Source organism: Capra hircus, chromosome 1, assembly GCF_001704415.2.
Source record: "Capra hircus breed San Clemente chromosome 1, ASM170441v1, whole genome shotgun sequence".
In the NCBI taxonomy this organism is placed as follows: domain Eukaryota; kingdom Metazoa; phylum Chordata; class Mammalia; order Artiodactyla; family Bovidae; genus Capra; species Capra hircus.
This window is the reverse complement of record NC_030808.1, coordinates 2,729,918-2,749,373: the sequence shown is the minus strand read 5'-3', so window position 1 is coordinate 2,749,373 and position 19,456 is coordinate 2,729,918. Positions and strand designations below refer to the sequence as shown.

Sequence of the window (19,456 nt, the reverse complement as noted above, 5' to 3'; positions counted from 1 at the left end):
AGGACACAGAGAACACCAAACCTGCTGCCACCCTGACCTCAGACTTTGAGGCTCCAGGACTGTGAGACAATCCGTTTCTTTTGTTGAAGCCACCCAGTCTGTGGCACTTGGTTATAGCAGGTCCAATACAGGGATTAACACAGGGCCCCAACTCCAATACTTTAGCCACCTGATGTGAAGAACTGACTCAATGGAAAAGACCCTGATGCGGGGAAAGATTGAAGGTGGGAGGAGAAGGGGACAACACAGGATGAGATGGTTGGACGACATCACCGACTCAATGGACATGAGTTTGAGTAGCCTCCTGAAGTTGGCAATGGACAAGGAGGCCGGGCATGCTGCAGTCCATGGGGTTGCAAAGAGTTGGACACAACTGAGTGACTGAACTGAAGTGAATCACCTTCAGACTTTGAGATTCAGCAGGTATGGATATAACCCAGGAAGCGACTCAGGCGACTGTGATGCAGGTGGTCTTCTAATCATGTTGTTAAAAAGTCAACGTTAAGTAATAAAATGAAAGATAAGACAGGCTGCTAAAGGGAACAGAGGCTGCGGGGTCCAGTGCTGTGGACCTTTGGGGAGGAGAAGGAGGTGGAAGAAGGGGTCTTTCTCCCTGATGTCATCTCATCCCACCCCCAACAGCAGGACAGTGGATACGATCCAGGGCCCCTTAGACATGACCTTCAAATTAAGCCGAGGCAGGTCTCATGCGAAAAAGAACAGTAGCAGGTCTCCAAAATGCTCCCACAGGAAGAACAACTGTGTTTCACAAGCAGAACCACAACATCAAATAGCCTTTTCGCAATTCACAATGGGAAATGAAAAGCAAAGTGTGCTCTGTGTATGTGTCTGTGTGTGTCACCCAATAAAATTAGCTCAAATCCAATGTTCCTGTGTTTTGAACACAGATACTTCACACCTGTGTTCAAAATTTTATATGCACTTTATGTAGACTATAGTACGGTATCCGATTCTGCATAGACACCAAAATTCAAAGTTTAATATCAATATTTTCTGAGGTTTTCCACAGACGATGCTATGGGTACCAGAATTCCACATCTAGTCAAACTCTGAAACCACTAAGGCAGACTTTCAGAACGAGAAGAGAACATGAGAAAAGAACCCGTGGCTGACTCATGTCGGTGTGTGGCAAAAACCACCACAGTACTGTTAAGTAATTATCCTCCAATTAAAATAAATTAATCAAAAAAGAAAAGAAGAAGAACCTGACTCTTTCCGAGACATCCTTACAAGTGGAGCAACAAGATGTAATAACCCAACAAGTCTTAAAGACTAAAGAGAGCATCCTATGCTAAACATGCAGGAACATTAGACATACAAGCTCTTGGCAGAAAGGAGGGGGAAACTGCCCTGCACTGGCTGACAAGTGCAGAGACTCCTCTATGGGACAACTGGTTGTTCCCCAACATGCCCAACCTCCTTCCCTCTGCAGTAATAGCAGCCCCAGTGCTTGGCTGAGTCCATCCCTGCCTCCCTTGCAGCTAGGGTGGACTCATTTCTGGCCTATGCAGTGGAAGCAGAAGAGATTCAGTCCACTTCCAGGCTGTACTCTCAGTGCAGAGGGATTCGCCCTCCACACCTCCATATTTCCACTGGAACTGGACCTGCTGGTGAGCTCTCCTGATCGTTCAGATGAAAACAATGCTCTAGGTACAGTTAAGCAGTAAGACAAAAGGAACCCTGGCTTCTGGATTATGTCACAGCAAAGAGTCGCCCCATCACCCTTAGAAGGCCTACCTCTGCTAGGTGGGAGGGAATTTAAGTCCTGGATTGCTTGAGGCTTTGTCACTATAGGTCTCTGTGACGCGCAACAAGACCTACAGCCCAATTGATATGCTCCCTCCCTGTCTGGCCAGGTATTGAAGCAACAGTAGGCACCACAAGCAATGCAACCCAACCAAACCCTGCACAAGGGTTGACCTGCGCGTCACTGCACAGAGCTCTAGGCTGCTGTGTGCCTCCTGGACTGGTTATTCCACACCAGCCACAGATGATAAAATCCAGTATCAGATGGTGTAATGGGTGTACCACACCAGGTAAGCTCAGGCTTCTTTCTCTAGGACCCATCCTTCATGCTTAGTAACCTCTCTAACCTCTCTGGCCATACATTAACCTGCTTCAAATCCAGCTTCTGTTAAGGATTCTAAGTGGGCTTGAGAAGTGTCTTTCCTTTGAAGACACAGAGCTCACAAATACATTCCAATTTGTATCCCATCAAGACATGCAGACATGGGCAAAAACACACGCACAAACTTCCAAAATGTGTGCAAAACGTTAATGAACAGCAGCACATCAAAGCACTGTGCTCATCAATGAAAAGGCAGCGCATATATATACATGCATGTACACATGTACACACACACACTCAAGTATTCAAAGTGTGACTGCAGAACAGTGACTTTTTCACAAGCGTAGATGGCTCAGACGCCCCATTAAACACTAGGTTAAATTCTATGAAATTAACAATATTCCATCATTCTTTATGAAAAAAAAAAAAAAAGTCAATTTCATAAGATTCAAACTACTGATTTTTCCCTCCAAAACAGTTACTCTGGGAGACACATTTTTGGGGACGATTTCAAAAAAATATTTTCTGGAACTCAAGGCACTGAAACTGTCACCACAACGAGCTGTACATAAGAAAACAAGGCATGAGAGGCTCTAATAGCTTACATGTGAAAAAGTAAAGACTATAAAGCATTGACGGGAAAAGGAATGGGGAGTGACTATCAAGGGACATAAAGTTTCAGCTCAATAAGATATCCTAGACATGTGCTGTGTGCCTTCATCAACTACACTGAAACATACACCTAAAAATGTTTTAAAAGGGTGTGTGTGTGTGTGTGTGTGTGTGTGTGTGTGTGTGGTTGTGCGTGCGTGCATGCTCAGTCATGCCTGACTCTTTGCAACCCTATGGACTACGGCCCGCCAGGCTCCTCTGTCCACGGGATTCTCCAGGCAAGAACACTGGAGTGGGTTGCCACTTTCTCCTGAAGGAGCTCTTCCCGATCCTGGGATCAAACACATGTCTCCTGTGTCTCCTGTATTGGCAGGAAGATTCTTTACCACTGTGCCACCTGGAAAGCCCAAGAGAGCAGGCCTCACGTTAAGTACTCTTACCACCATAAAATAACAATTTTGAAATTAGCATGAGATAGAAATTCCATGTAATTAAAAGCCATCACGTGTAAGGGCTACCACGGAGCACAGGGTTACCCAGCACAGCAGGAAGGATGCTCTCTTTCTCTCTCACCTTTCAAGGACACCCAGTAGTGCTTCCACTTCCGCCGCGTGGCTGACTCCACCTTCTTGTTCTTCTTGTGCACCAGGAAGTTCTTGACGGCCAGGGCGCCGGCCTTGCGCACCGTGCCCCGTGCGGCCGTGAGCAGGATGTCCGACTGGCCCGGGGAGCTCAGGGTGCCGCTGCTCTGCTCGTCGCTGTGCGCGGAGCCCGCCTCCTCCAGGCTCCCGCTGTTGGCGGTGCTCATCTCCAGCTCCCGGCGAAAATTCTCGTACACCCCCTGGCGGGCCGCGTCCCCGGCGGAGCTGCTGCCGCTGTCACTGCCCACAAAGGCACGGCCGGTGGGGGGCGAGTAGCTGGAGTTGGTGGCATTGGATCGCCGGGACAGGAGGTCCGTGTCGGTGGCGGCCCCTTCGATGCCGCTGTCGGCAAACTCGCTGCCCTCGCCTGCGTTAACATCCTTAGTAGCCGAAAGGGAGAAGAAAGAAGACATGCGTCACACAGAGAAGTAACCCGGGGCTCCTGTCGCTCCGGCCGGGGGCTGTGGAGCTGCTGGCGACCTGCAGTGTGTCACTGCTCCCCACCTTCCCGGGAGCAATTACCCCTCAACCTCCAACCCCTTCAAACCCAACTTGCCTGCTGAGCAGCTCAGGAAAACCATGAAGCCACCCCAGTATGAATGTCAACAATTCAGAACATTCAAAATACACACACACACAAGGCAAGAAACATTTCAAAGAACTTATCAATGATCTGACTTAGATAATTAAGTAATGGGCAAATCAGCTATTCAGAATCCCCCCCACTACCCTGCTGCGAGAACTCAGCACCCTGGTCCTCATCAGCCAGCCTGGCGCTCCAGGAAACTCTGCTGGCTGATTAGGTAGTTTATTCCAGAGGGAGGGGGTTCCAAGGGAATAATGACATCTGTGTAGCTCATACTTTCAAAAAAAAAAAAAAAGCAAATAAATAAACAAAACGCTGAGTTAGGAGTCTAATTTATGATCTGGTGACTAGAAAGATAACTAGCATACCACCCCACCCACTCACCCAGCAAGGACCCTGAGCCCAGGAGCAGGGGAGAGCCCTCATGCTCCAATCCGCTTTGTTTCTTGAAAATAAGCAGCTTCTCACTCTGCACTTGAGCTGAACAAGTCTGTGGGGCCCACGGCTCCAGTGTAGACTCTCCAATTACCCTGCGCTTTCAAAGCTGGGATGCCAGGAGCTGGAGCAAGCTACTCACTGCCCCGGGGGCCAAGTGACAGCTCGGGGCAACTGCCAAGATGTGGGGGGTATCCATCCCTCGGTTAAAAACATTTGGAACTTCCAAAGCGCTGGCCCTGCTCTCAGGCTCGACGGGACACAGACAGGTCTGTTCTTAAATCACAATCTGGATTGCTCTCAAGTGCTAAAGGCATTTCCACAAACAATAATTAAAGAAGGGTAGTTAGTCCTCCAGGGAGAATAATGAAAGCAGAATTCAACAGGACAGCTCAACAGTCTCAGGGATAAGAAATGGGACTGATTTTTCTCCAAGGGAAAGGATGGGAACGTGAAACTGACATGCACGTAATACATGGTTTGGAGACCTAACCGTGTTTTAAGCCTTTAGTCTCATAAATAGTTCATTATGGTTTGAAAATGTAAAAGCTAACAGGATATTCCAATTGCCATATAAATGATTTGAATGCTGTGCTTTCAAATCTCTGCTGCCAGGTAATGGGGCAGAATGAACCAAGCCACAAACTATTGGGTTGGCCAAAACGTTAATTCCAGGTTTTCATACGATGCTACAGAAACATCAGAACGAACTTCTCAGCCAAGCCAATCACATTGTCCTGCATGAGGCCCAAACAGGCGCTGTGCCCTCATCTCTGCACATCTCACGTGGTCAATTCTAAGCCAAAGCCTTTAGAGTTCACCTTCATCACGAATAGGTCCTAAGTTAGCAACTAAACGATGGGCAGGGCCAGACACGAAAACCATCATGGGATGCACAGGAAGACAGATATTGTCGGATTCACTTCTATGTGGAATGTAAAAACGCCAAACCCACAGAATCAGAGAGTGGGATGGTAGTTGACAGACTAGGGGACTAGGGGAAATGCGAGATCCTGGTCAAGGCTACACATTTTCAGTTACAAGATCAATTAAGTTCTGGGGATCTGATATACAGCCAGATGACTCTAGTTAATGATACTGTATTGTATCCTGGAAATCTGCTAGGAGGGTAGATCTGTAAGTGTTCTCACCACAAAAAAAGAAAGAAAAAAAAAAAAGGAAGGAAGGGAGGAGGGGAGGGAGGAAGGAAGAAAGGAGTGATTACGTGAGTGATGGATGTGTTAATTAACTTGATGGTGGCAATCATTTCACAATACATACATACATTACACTCCGGGAGTTGGTGATGGACAGGGAAGCCTGGCGTGCTGCAGCCCATGGGGTCACAAAGAGTCGGACACGACTGAGCGACTGAACTGAACTGAAACCACCACAGTGTACATCTTCAAAGACACAAAAACACATGCAAGGAAGTACAGTGTGCAAAGCACAGGAAGTGGACACTGGAGACACCGGCCAAGGACTCCCTCGACCAAGTGCTCAAGGTTAGCTGAGTGCAGGGTACACGGGGACCCTTTGTGCCGTGTTGCAACATTTGCTTGATTCTAAGACTGTTCTAAAATAAAAAGTTTATTTAGAAAAAAAAGAAGAAGCAAGGGGGCGGTGAGATGGGAAGACAGTAGCAGGAAGTGCTGAAGCAAGCTTCCAAGGACCAATGACGCGTGCAATGGAGTTTAGGTCCCTGGGACACAGAGGGACTCAGGAGGGTCAAAGAGACGAGGGATGCAGCTAAGATGCAAACCCTGTGACTGTCATCCGACCTGCTGGCCTGCCTGTTACCCACCACCAATGGTCATCAAGGACGCACCCATGGAAGGCATGCGATGCATATATTGTGCCACTGAGTGAGCATGCATACTCAGTCGCTTCAGGCACGTCCAACTCTTTGTGACTCCATGGAGCCCACCAGGCTCCTCTGCCCATGGGATTTTTTTGGCAAGAATATTGGAGTGCGTTGCCATGCCCTCCTCCAGGGGATCTTCCCAACCCAGGGATCCAGTGGGTCAAAAAACTTCCCAGTACAAACAGGAGAGCACTGTTACCAACCCACGTTTCTTCCTGGCAGGAACATTTACCATATGTCCCTTTTGATGATAATAAGTAAAGTCAGTCATCACCGATTATTCAAGATAACCACGGGTGGTGGGAGATGAGGAGTTTGTATGAGTCTCCCCAGTATCTGGACTCGTTTTCACATTTCAGTCCTTCTCTGGGAGACGGGACAAAAATCAGCCACAAATTTGCCTCAAAAATGAAAAGTGATGAGCTGCTTCTCTGTAAGACAGGGAATGACCAGCTACACAGGGGTAACCTCCCTGGGTCCTAAGAAAAAGAGTTCAGAACAAAAAAAGGAGACATTGATAGCAGGCACCTGATAATTTCCAGAGCTGGGGAACAGGAAGGAACCTTGCAAAACCATCCCCTTGGTGAATGCTTGGGGATGCTAAGGCTCAGAAAGTCAACGGCCTGGTGGGTGGCAGACTGGAGGTGAGAAACCCGTGCCTCCAATGCCCTCTTCTACTCTGACAAGGCGTCTCCATGGCTCAGCTGCAGGCAGCACCTGATAGGGTCCTGTCTCAGCAGTCAACACCATGCCTTCCCCTCTGCCTGCCAACAGTGTCTCTTCTAGGGTTTCCCAACAAAACTGCATGAGTGGGCATCTGTATGCCTTGACTTTCCAGCAAAGAGTTCAAACTCCAAAGTGACGGGAAGGGGAAGGGGGAGATGAAAGAATCCGAGTGGAACAAGCAGAGAATGGACAGGCATGTCTCTTAACATCTACTGGGCTTAGCTGCTCAGTCGTGTCTGACTCTTTGTGACCCCATGGACTGTAGACAGACAGGCTCCTCTGTCTGTGGGGTTCTCCAGGCAAGAATACTGGATGGGATTGCCACTCCCCTCTCCACTTAACATCTACTACATCCCCACAAACCATGAACCCCTACAGAACGCCCTGACATCCCTACTGGAACTGAGAGTTAAGGACTCGATAGACACTCCCCTCTTTTTCATACTTAAACACGTGCTCATGCCAACTCATGCTGCAGCTCTGCAGCGGCTCAGGCTGTGCATGTTCAACTCTGGGACAGTCACTGAACTGAGCAGTGATTTCTCCAGGTAACAGGCCTGCTGGCCCCAGATGAGTTGGCATACTTTGGGAGAGTAACCGCCAGGGAATGCTCCCCATCTGTGACCCAAGGCAGCTCCACCTTGTCTCCACAAGCAGCTAAGTAGGCTCAGTGGTGCACATCCCCCTTCTGATATGTGACCCAGCCTGCCCGGAAACAAATGCTGCCTGTCCAGCCCCAGCCTCTATATGACCATGAAGCATGGGATGTTCCCAGATACCCAGAAATCCTTGCTCTAGCACCATGGAAAAATATGTCCACCCAGCCAGAGGCATCACTCAAGACCTGAATGGTCAACAGGACTCCACATCCCCTACACCAGCCATCTCCAACTACAATACAATGAAGGAGTCATCTACAATGGGGCTGTTTTATCCAACTTGCTCCCTGGAGGAAAAGCAATGACAAAACTAGACAGCATATTAAAAAGCAGAGACATTACTTTGCTGACAAAGGCCTATATATTTAAAGCTATGGTTTTTCCAGGAGTCATGTATGGATGTGAGAGTTGGACCATAAAGAAAGCTGAGCGCCAAAGAATTGATGCTTTTGAACTGTAGTGTTGGAGAAGACTCCTGAGAGTCCCTTGGACTGCAAGGAGATCCAACCAGTCAATACAAAGGAAATCAACCCTGAATATTCATTGGAAGGACTGATGCTGAAGCTAAAGCTCCAATACTTTGGCCACCAGAAGCAAAGAGCCAACTCATTGGAAAAGATCCTGATGCTAGGAAAGATTAAAGGCAGCAGGAGAAGGAGAGGACAGAGGATGTGATGGTTGGATGGCATCACCGGCTCAATGGACATGAGTTTGAGGAAGTTCCGGGAGATGGTCGACAGGGAGGCCTGGCGTGCTGCAGTCCATGGGGTTGGACACCACTTAGCAATTGAACAACGAACAACAAAGTGCCACACAACAGTTAGAAGCCTACAGGTCACAGAAGCTCTAGAAGAAACCAAAGTCAGATACACAGATACAGAGGCTCTAGGTTCACACACTGCAAGATCACTCTGAGGCTGCATCCCAAACACCCAACCTCCTCAAATGCCAGGTGAATCGCACAGAAGACAGACAGCATCACTGCGATGCAAACGATCCCGGTGCATTTTTCCAAAGGGCTCCTCCTCCGACTACCTCCATCTCAAGGACACTTCATGCCTGAGAAATCTGATTCTCCCCACACTCAAAAGTGTCTGTGAACCACCCCCACTCTTTTAGTGGTCAACTTCAGGGAAGAGTTCCATGGGAGCACAAGAGTCTTTATTCCCAATGCAAGCTATGTTCCTTCTTATCTAGTTAGATGCCTTAGCATATGATCAGTGCCAGAATATCAAACCAAATGTACTGAAATTTAAAGCAAAAGTCAGAGGCGATCAAGGGAAATAGTAAGACCCCTAGCTAAACAGAGAAGTAACTCTCAGCATGATGCATGATCTGGACAGAGATTTCCTGAAAATAGCTCAAAATAAACTCATGTTAGAACCACTCCACTGAAGAGGCTTCCAATTATAAATAACATTCATGGAATATAGAGGCTCTTAAGCCCTGCTCTTCCTGGATGAATCCTCCCAAGCCGGATTTTTCACTCATCAGCTTCCATTCCACCGGCCGAAATCAACGCATGCACTTTCCCACTGGATGTACAAGTGGCCAGCTGTCGCCCAAAACATTCAACAGTGCAAGTTTTCTTAGTCATTTCAGCCAGGCAACAAAGCTTAAATGAGCTCTGGTACTAAAGCAGAGGCGGTGAGAGGCAAATTCAAAGCCTGTTTGCATGGCCTTGAAAACTAGAGGGTCCCCCAGCATGAACACAGGCTAATGACAGATTGTGGCAAAGCTCACCTCGTTTCCACCAGGGACTCAGAAATACCCAAAGGAACAGGTTTGGTGTGCTAATGGTGTGTGGACACAATTCTGAAGAGGTCATTAGCCACAAAGTTCAAGGGCCCTGGGAGAAGTTTTAAGTCAAATGCAATTAGAAACTGTTATGTTGGTCACTTTCTTTAATTTCCCTGATGAATGCAGCTTTGCATCAATACACCTGTATAGAGATGGTAAATGCAGTAGAGGAGAGTTCAAGGGATTTCAGTGACGGGAGGAGATTCTGACTTGTGGTGGTGATGGAGGTTGAGTTGCTAAGTCATGTCCGACTCTTGCGACCCCATGGATTTTAGCCCACCAGGCTCTTCTCTCCTCTGTCCACAGATTTCCCAGGCAAGAGTACTGGAATGGGTTGCCATTTCCTTCTCCAGGGGATCATCCCAACCCAGGGATCAAACCCAGGTCTCCTGCATTGGCAGGCAGATTCTTTCCTGACCATATGATCAAGCGATCCCACTCCTGGGCATATATCTGTGGACCTGTGGAAGCCTTGAACTGGAACAATTTCTGACTTACTAAATTCTAAAATATTCCTCCTGTGGTTTATCATCTTCTTATCCTCCAAATCTGAGTACCTCCACCCCCCAATACATGCATACATGTACACAATGTCTTTGGTTTCCAACACTCTCTCCATGGTATATCTCAGTACAGCAAATATCATGTCTAGGCATGTCATTCTGAACCAATCCATGCCTCACTTTCCTCAACTGTATAATGGGAATGGCAATAATATCTACTTTGTAAGACACATTGTAAGATATGATATAGAGTTAACTCACTTTTCTAGAACTCTGCCCAGCACACAGCACTTGCACAGATCATGTCCATCTCAGCCCAAGGAGGGAAGTCACTGCCTGACCTCACTTCCTAGCTTCCTGCACTAATACAGAAGAAAGTGTGTTGCTGAGGAATGTGGGAAAAACAAGGCCTTATGGGGAAAAAGACAGGCAGACCAAGGTTGGCGTGAGCCAATGCAATCCCTCTGAATCCTCTTCACATTCATAACACTGCACAGTAAATGAAGAAAATGATGCTCCCCATGCTGCAAGTAATTGCTAGGCACTGTTACAATAATCACCCTTCTTGATTTACAGAAATATTGCAGTCTCCGTTTTCCATTGTTGTAAGATCCCCCCCCCCACCAACTCTATAAACAAATGTCCAGTGACTTTTTGAGTTCGTGATTCAGAAGTTTATCAATTTCAGCTCCTGGGCCTCCTTCCCTTCACCCCTTTACACCTGTCCTGGCTCCATCTGAGACATTTCTAAAAACCAGCTCCATTTCCCACTTCTTCCTTTCCCAAGGCAAAGACTCCATGCCCTTTCAAGTTTCCAGCACTCAGTCCCATCCTCGCTAATGATTCCCAACAGGGGTGACTCAAAATTTCTCTCAATTACAACCGCTGGAAGTGAATTTCTTACTGCTGCTCACAAGGGACTCAGAAGTTGTCTAATGCTTGAAATGTTGCTCCAGGTAACTTCAGAATGGAGTCAGCACTGTGCTGAGGTCAGTGAGTCATCTTCTCTCCTTTCATGTTTTCCTACGTGTGTGTCTCAGTCCCTGTTCTCACTCCCCACCCCCTCCCCCACCCCTCATCTCACATCTCCAGTCATCAGCTCTCTTTTCTAACTACCTTCCTCCCATAAGCCATCCTGTACAGTAAGTCTCCCAGCAACAAGGTGGAGGGCTCCTGAGGCTGTCCATCAAGGCCCTTCACTGGTGTCCAGCCTCAGCACCAGACCTTTGGAGGCACCCTGCCACCAGTGAAACTGAAGGACTCCTGCCAGTGTATGCTCCCAGCCCTTCTTGCTTCTAGGAATTCCAGGAATACTGATCCTTCAAGGCTCAGCTGGAAGCCTTCTTTTAATCTCCTTTATCCCCATGAAACTTCTCAACAGCACCCCACCACCACCCCAGCCACACTGGCCTCTTTGCTCTTTCTCAAAAGTGCAGAGCATGACCCCAGTTTCCAAATCAATGGTCGACTCCCGTCTCCCCTTCCAATCCCCACCCAAGCCTGCCCTTTCTAGGGGGCCTGAGCGATCTGGACTTGTCACCACGTCCACCACTGCCCACTCCTCCCCATCTTGCCCTCTTTTTCCCATAGCATGTCCTGTACTTGTTGCGCTAATTGTTTGCTGCAGACACACCCGCACTTCACCCCTAAGCTCAGCAATCTTTTCTTGACACCTCCCAAGAGCCGAGAATAGTGCTTGGCATGGCATAGGCACTTTAAAAACAAACAAACAAACAAAAAAACCCACACTGTTGAACAACTTCACTGCTGTTCATTTTCCACCCTCCTCTCACAACAAGAAAATCGTTTCTCATGGAATACACTTGAGTTTGATTTAAAGATCTAGTTATTTGCAGGCTCAGCTCACGATCAACTCCAGCTGAAGTCACAACTGGAAAGCCTGACTTTGCCACCTTCCAGCAAAGATCCGGGTTTATGATGTCTTTTATGGAGACAACCAGAGCTCATTTACATGGTGTTTTCTTTCATCTTTTTAAAAGGAGAGAAAGTGAGAAAGACATATTGGGCTATTTTATGGCCCACACTAGATATTCTGTCAACGGGAGGTTCAAAGCAAATGGGGCCCCAACCACAGAGTGAAAAGCTTGTGGGTGTTCCCTGCCCCGGGCTCCGTGGAGACGCTCCCAGGGCTGCAAGGCAGGCTGGTTGGGAGACTCCAGGCTCCCATCACAGCACTTTATCCTTCCCAGTTACACTGAGAAACCAGTAATTAATTACAGAGCATTGCAGGACACGATTTATGTTGAGGGACACCTACTCGCCTCTCCTCACGGACTAAATAGAGAATGTGGTTTTCAGAGGTTTGGACCTCCCCAAGCTATATTAGCATAAATGAGCTGCTCTCTGAGTGGGGATCGGGGTTCCTTAAATAATTTCAGGGGGCCCCTAAAGCCCTCCCTTTTCCAACTACTTATTCGAAGCAAGACTTTCCCCAAATAGTCCAACAAAAGAGCATATCACAAAAGCGTGAAGGCAGAGCAGCTGCAGGACTCCAGTCTCTTCTGATAGGTTAGAAATTGTAGACAGTTGCAAAAATACAGAAAGGGACTTCCCTGGTGGTACAGTGGATAAGAATCTGCCAGCCAGTGCAGGGGACATGGGTTCGATTCCTGGTCTGGAAAGATTCCATGTGCCATGGAGCAACTGAGCTCAGGCACCACAACTGCCGAGCCCAGGAACTGCAACAAGAAAGGCCACTGCAATGAAAAGCCCATGCACCCAACACAGTAGCCCCTGCTTGCGACAGAGAGCCTGTGCACAGCGGCAAAGACCCAGCGCCACCAAAATGAATTTAAAGCAGAGAAACAACGCCCTTCTTCTCGATCTTTCTCTTAATTTTAGAAGACAAAATTTAACAATTAAAGTTATTTATGTGAACATGTAATGCTTTATCGCTGCTATTTTAAGATGAATTAACAAGTATTTTTTACATTTCTGGTCCAATTCCTAATGTGATAAATATTTATAGATATAAACATGAATAGAAACTCCTTGGAGTCTACAATACTTTTTAAGAGTACAAAGGAGTCTGAGAACTGCTGATATAAGCCATCTCTTGGCTACCTACTCCCACTCCTCAAAAGAAGATCTTGGCAAAGGAGATGGATATTCATGTTGAAAATGGATGGGCTGTTTTTCAAAATAAATATCTCACTGCTTAACTTACGTGCCAGAAAAAGAAAGATAAAAGAAAAAAGAAGCATCAAAAAGGAGACGTGAAGAAGAGGTTGTTTTAAGTGGACTGTATATAAAAATATTTTGTTTCATGAAGAATTAACCTGAGGTTCTTAATCAGAAGCTTCTTGATAGATGCTGGAGGACCCATGGATTCCCTGAAATGATACACAGCGGGGTGGTTCCTGTGTTTGACCCAAAAAAATCCATTTTTTTCATCTGATTCTCAAAGGAATCTGTGACCAAAGGTTAGGAATCTATTGGAGGCTGATGCCAATTCTCAGCTCAGGGAACATATTATCTTTGAACCATTTAAACTAAGTATAAGACAAAATCAAAATTTTAAGCACCAACACAGTTTATTATGGGAACTCAAGATCTCTTTCTGACCATGCTGCACCCTCTATCTGGCTGAAATCACCAATCCTATTACCTGTTTCTCCAAGCAAGCAAGTTTTATCAGGGATAGAGCCTTCTAAAGCCATCTTTGTCATTTCTCCAAAAAGAGACATACAGATGGGCATACAGACATACACATACAGGTATGTGAAAAGATGCTCAACACCACTAATTATTGTTGCTGCTGCTGCTAAGTCGCTTTAGTTGTGTCCGACTCTGTGCGACCCCATGGACAGCAGCCCACCAAGCTCCCCCATCGCTGGGATTTTCCAGGCAAGAACACTGGAGTGGGGTCCCATTGCCTTCTCTGGCCACTAATTACTAGAGAAATGCAAATCAAAACTACGATGAGGTATGACCTCACACCAGTCAGAACGGCCATCATTAAAATGTCTACAAATAAAAAATGCTAGAGAGGGTGTAGAGAAAAGAGAACCCTCCTACACTATTGGTGGGAATGTAAGTTCATGGAAAATAGTATGGAGGTGCCTCAAAACACTAAAAATAAAGCTACCATATGACCCAGCAGTCCCTCTCCTGGGCATGTATCCGGATACAACTATGATTTGAAAAGGTACACGCACCTCTATGTTCAGAGCAGCACTATTCACAATAGCCAAGACACGGAAAACAAGCTAAATATCCACTGACAGAAGAATGCACATAGAAAACGTCGTGTATGCACAATGAAATACTGCTCAGCCATGAAAAAGAACGAAATAACGCTACTTGCAGCAACATGGATGGAACTAGAGATTATCCAACTACGTGAAGTAAGAAGGAAAAAGACAAATGCTGTATGATATACGAGGAATCCAAAATATGGCATAAATGAACTTAACTACAAAACAGAAATAGACTCATGGACACAGAGAACAGAGTTGTAGCTGCTGGCATGGGGGGCAGGGGGCTGGGGTGGGGGGTAAGGCCTGGAGTGGGAATTTGGAGTTAGCAGTGTAGACTGTTATATATATGATGGATAAACAAAAGGTCCTACTGTGCAGCATAGGAACTATATTCAACATCCTGTGATAAACCATAATGAAAAGAATTTTAAAAAGAATATGTATATAAATATATACACACACATAATATATAACTGAATATGTGTGTGTATATATATATATATAACTGAATTACTTTGCTGCACGCAATGGCACCCCACTCCAGTACTCTTGCCTGGAAAATCCCATGGACGGAGGAGCCTGGTGGGCTGCAGTCCATGGGGTCTCGAAGAGTTGTACACGACTGAGCGACTTCTCTTTCACTTTTCACTTTCATGCACTGGAGAAGGAAATGGCAACCCACTCCAGTGTTCTTGCCTGGAGAATCCCAGGGACGGGGGAGCCTGGCGGGCTGCCGTCTGTGGGGTCGCACAGAGTCAGACACGACTGAAGCGACTTAGCAGCAGTAGCAGCAGCAGCAGAAATTAACTGTAAATCAACTATACTTCAATTAAAAAAAAATTAAAATGAAGTCATCTTTGGTGATCTCTCTCAGGAACCACTCTTTTGGGCCATGGTAGTAGAGACTTACTTTTTTTTCTTTTCAGCCCACCACCCCTTTGGGCTTCTGTACCAGAACTGAGGGTTTGTATGTTAAACTCTGAAGGCACAGGAGCTAAAACCTGTTTGAACATGGGGAGACAGTGTGGTGTCTACTGTCTACTCTGGACGCCATGGGGCAAATTCACACTAAGATGTGACTTCTGCTCCTGCACATCCATGTCACAAATTCTGGGCAAATTGGAAGAGTAATGGGAGAGAATTCCTGGAAGCCATCGCCATACAAGGACGGCTACTGATGCTGCTGCTAAGTCATTTCAGTCATGTCCAACTCCGCGCGACCCCACAGATGGCAGCCCACCAGGCTCCGCCATCCCTGGGATTCTCCAGGCAAGAACACTGGAGTAGGTTGCCATTTCCTTCTTCAATGCATGAAAGTAAAAAGTGAAAGTGAAGTCACTCAGTGGTCTCCAACTCTTTGCAGCCCCATGGACTGCAGCCCACCAAGCTCCGCCGTCCATGGGATTATCCAGGCAAGAGTACTGGAGTGGGTTGCCATTGCCTTCTCCGGACAAGGATGGCTAAAAACAGCCTAATTAGACACAAAATCTATCCCCCATATCCAAACTCCATTGGACGTCAGACTGGATGAAGCACAAGCTGGAATCAAGAATGCCAGGAGAAATATCAATAATCTCAGATACACAGATGACACCACCCTTATAGCAGAAAGCAAAGAAGAACTGAAGAGTCTCTTGATGAAAGTGGAAGAGGAGAGTGAAAAAGTTGGCTTAAAACTCAACACTCAGAAAACTAATAAAGTCATGGCATCTGGTCCCGTCACTTCATGGCAAATAGATGGGGAAACAATGGAAAGAGTGACAGACTTTATTTTGGGGGGCTCCAAAATCACTGCAGATGGTGACTGAAACCATGAAATTAAAAGATGCTTGCATCTTGTTAGAAAACCTATGACAAACCTAGACAGCATATTAAAAAGCAGAGACATTACTTTGCTGACAAAGGTCTGTCTAGTCAAAGCTATGGTTTTTCTAGTCATACATGGATGTGAGAGTTGGACTATAAAGAAAGCTGAGTGCCAAATAATTGATGCTTTTGAACTGTGGTGTTGGAGAAGACTCTTGAGAATCCCTTGGACTGCAAGGAGATCCAACCAGTCAATTCTAAAGGAAATCAGTCCTGAATATTCATTGGAAGGACTGATGCTGAAGCTGAAACGCCAATACTTTGGCTACCTGATACGAAGAACAGACTCATCGGAAAAGATCCTGGTGCTTGGAAAGAGTGAAGGCAGGAGGAGAAGGGGATAACAGAGGATAAGATGGTTGGATGGTATCACCTACTTGATGGACATCAGTTTGAGGCTCCAGGAGTTGGTGATGGACAGGGAACCTTGGTGTGCCGCAGTCTATGGGGTCGCAAAGAGTTCGACATGCCTGAGCAACTGAACTGAACTGATTAAATGCAAGACATTTTGCCAGGAGTTCTACATTCCATGTATCTAACCCTCACATTAGCCTTATTCAAGAGGCACTGAGATCCTTCTGGGTTACACAGCCAACAGGGAACAGGGTTCCAACTTGCAAGCTCAGACCTGCCAGACTTCAGAATCTCTTCTTTGCAGGACAGCAGGCTGCCCCTCCTCTATCCATTAACCATAGAGAGTAAAGTTTAGGCCAAGAAACCAAAGAGGCATTCATTAAATCAAGAGGCAATCTATTGGGATGTCACAGCAGTCAATACAAATAAACTGTTTTACATAGTCTGGGTAAATCCCCTCAACAAACGAGCAGCAGTCTGACTCTCAAGATACTGTCTTACGCACACGGCACACACACATATTCACATGTACTGAATTCAACAGGTAGAATTCCTCAGCACTTACTGGGTAGCAAACCCATGAAATGCGCCACTTTTTAAAACCGCAATGTGAACCCTGCTGCCTTCAGATCCATAGCTCAGTAACATGTCCAACTACTACTCAGATACAAAAATAGGAAGAATGGCTCCAAACTCTGTTTTGATCATTTGCAAATAAAAATATGTTCTTCATGTTTGTTCAGATAAAACATTGTCCCCCAGGCTCAGAGGCCAGGCCCTTGGGCCAAATGCCTGCCAGGAACTCTTTTCTGAGGAGAAAAACTGCTGACAAGACTATTACAGATTCGACTACATCACCAGGGCAAACAAGGAGACTGTTAATATCTATGATCCAAACTCACGGGAGAGGGCCCCTGGGTCAGAAACTTTCACCAACAAAAGAAAACGAAAAAAGAATTACTTTCAAAGAAGCCTCCACACCCACTGTCTCTTAAAATACACTGTTTGGAACATAGTGGGTTCTCAAAAAATCGCATTGGATGAACACGCCAAACTTAAGATGAGGAAGCGTGGGTGGGTGGATAGTGTTGTGCATAATTCTGGGGTTTGTTTCAAGTCATTAAAGATCCTCACTCAACACGTAATGTTGAGACCAAAATAAGACTTCCGTTCGTTTTATAGACTCTGCAGAAGGCTTCTCTGTATGGAATCCCACTTGGTTCTCCTCCTGGCCCCATCGGAGGCTGGTGTCACTCACCCTGGACAGACAAGGAGCCAGTGATGAAATGACTCACCTAAGGTCATTGGCCAATAAGGACTGAGCCAGAAGCAAATGTGCTTCTCAAGATTCCCAGTCCCCTGTACTCTGTGCTACGTTAAGCTACTAGAGTGCTTTATGAGACAGCACTCTGAGATGATCTCACTTCCATATATTAACAATTTCAGAAGGCAACAAGCCAAAGAGTGCAAGTGGCATGCAACAAACACATGTGAGAACTCCCCGGGATACCAGCAGTGCCCCTCTCCTGGGGGCGGCCAAGGCTCAAAGGCTCACAGTGCCATCAGTGAGGGGTGGGGGAAGCAGGAGTCCAACTGTCCCCCAGGGTTGGAGACAGAGAGCCAGAATGCCACCCAGCACCCCCCTCAAATCTTATATAGAATGGATTCTAACAGTGTTGTTCCAGGTAAAAGTGACAGAGGCGAGGTTTCTTTTAAAAGAGTCTGGATCAATGGAGGCTGGTGAGGCTGCCAAGCCCATCTCTGCAAATCAGGCCTGCAGTGCCAATCTGATGATGTCTAAAGGACAAAGCCTGTGGTGCCTTTCAGGGGATCCTTTAACAGGACCTCCATCTCACCTGTGTCCTGACCCATCAAGTTGCCAGTGCAAGCAGAGTCCTGCCCAGGGCAGGCAGAGGGACCACAGCAGGGTTATTTCTATCATTACAATCATGCTTCAGAAAAGAGACAGGTCAGGACTCCCCCGCGGGTAGTCTAGAGCTGAAGAATCTGCCTGCCAACGCAGGGGACACAGGTTCGATCCCTAGTCCGCCAGGAAGACCCCACATGCCTTTGAGCTACTAAAGCCCAGGTATCACAACTCCTGAAGCCTCCCCTCGCTGCAGCTAGAGAAAGCCTACACACAGCAACAAAGACCCAGCACACTCAAAAGTAAATGAATTAATTAAAGATGCTTTTTAAAAAGAAAAGAGATGGGTCAAAATTCAAGGAGGGCATCTGAATGCAATATCCACGCTCACCTTCTCACACCTCTGAATCAGCATTTTTCATCATTTTGTTTCCAAGACACAAAGTCTGATACAAACACCAAACTACCTGGGGTCCTCAACTCATAGAACACCATTCAGGATACTGAAAATCACAAGTACCAAGCACTCGCCTTTACCTTCCACTTCCTCAAAAATCTTATTACTTTGCCCATCTGCCAGATTAAGAAATTAAGGCTTCGAGACTTAAAAAATTGTGCCCAAACTAACTCAGGTAAAAAGAGCTTGGACATCAGCCACACTTGTCCTTCAACAAATGAATGGCTGGGGGGCGGCGGGCTGGGGGCCGCTGTTTGGGGAGAGTGAAGTGTTAATGGAATATTATTCAGCCTGAAAAAGGAAGGAAATTCTGACACCTGCTACAACACGTGAACCCTGAGGATATCAACCTAAGTGAGATAAGTGAAAGTGAAGTTGCTCAGTCATGTCCGACTCTTCGAAACCCCATGGACTGTAGCCCACCACGCTCCTAAGCCTGTGGGATTTCCCAGGCAAGAGTACTGGAGTGGGCTGCCATGCCCTTCTCCAGGGGATCTTCCCAACGCAGGGATCGAACTCCGGTCTCCCACACTGCAAGCAGATGCTTTACCATCTGAGCCACCAGGCAAGCCCATGAAATAGGCCTGTCACAAAAAGACTTCAATTTAGATGAGGTATCTAGAGTCAAATTCATTGAGACAGAAAGTAGAATGGCAGTTGCCAGGGGCTGAGGAGAGGGTAAAAGGGGAACCACTGTTTAAGGGGGATGAAGTTTCAGTTCCACAAGAGTTCTGAAGATGAAGCACAGTGATGGCTATAGGAACCATGTGAATGTAT

At 46.6% G+C, this 19,456-nt stretch overlaps 1 protein-coding gene across 6 annotated transcripts in view; it reads right to left on the bottom strand.

Annotated features, from left to right (window-relative positions):
- Window positions 1–19,456, bottom strand: part of TIAM1 (T-cell lymphoma invasion and metastasis 1) — a 462,470-nt gene that overhangs the window by 138,284 nt on the left and 304,730 nt on the right. For all 6 annotated transcript variants that reach the window (XM_018048483.1, XM_018048423.1, XM_018048380.1 and 3 more), the window contains one exon: window positions 3,275–3,722. In XM_018048483.1, the coding sequence (XP_017903972.1) occupies window positions 3,275–3,722 (448 nt within the window). The remainder of the gene's footprint in view (window positions 1–3,274; window positions 3,723–19,456) is intronic.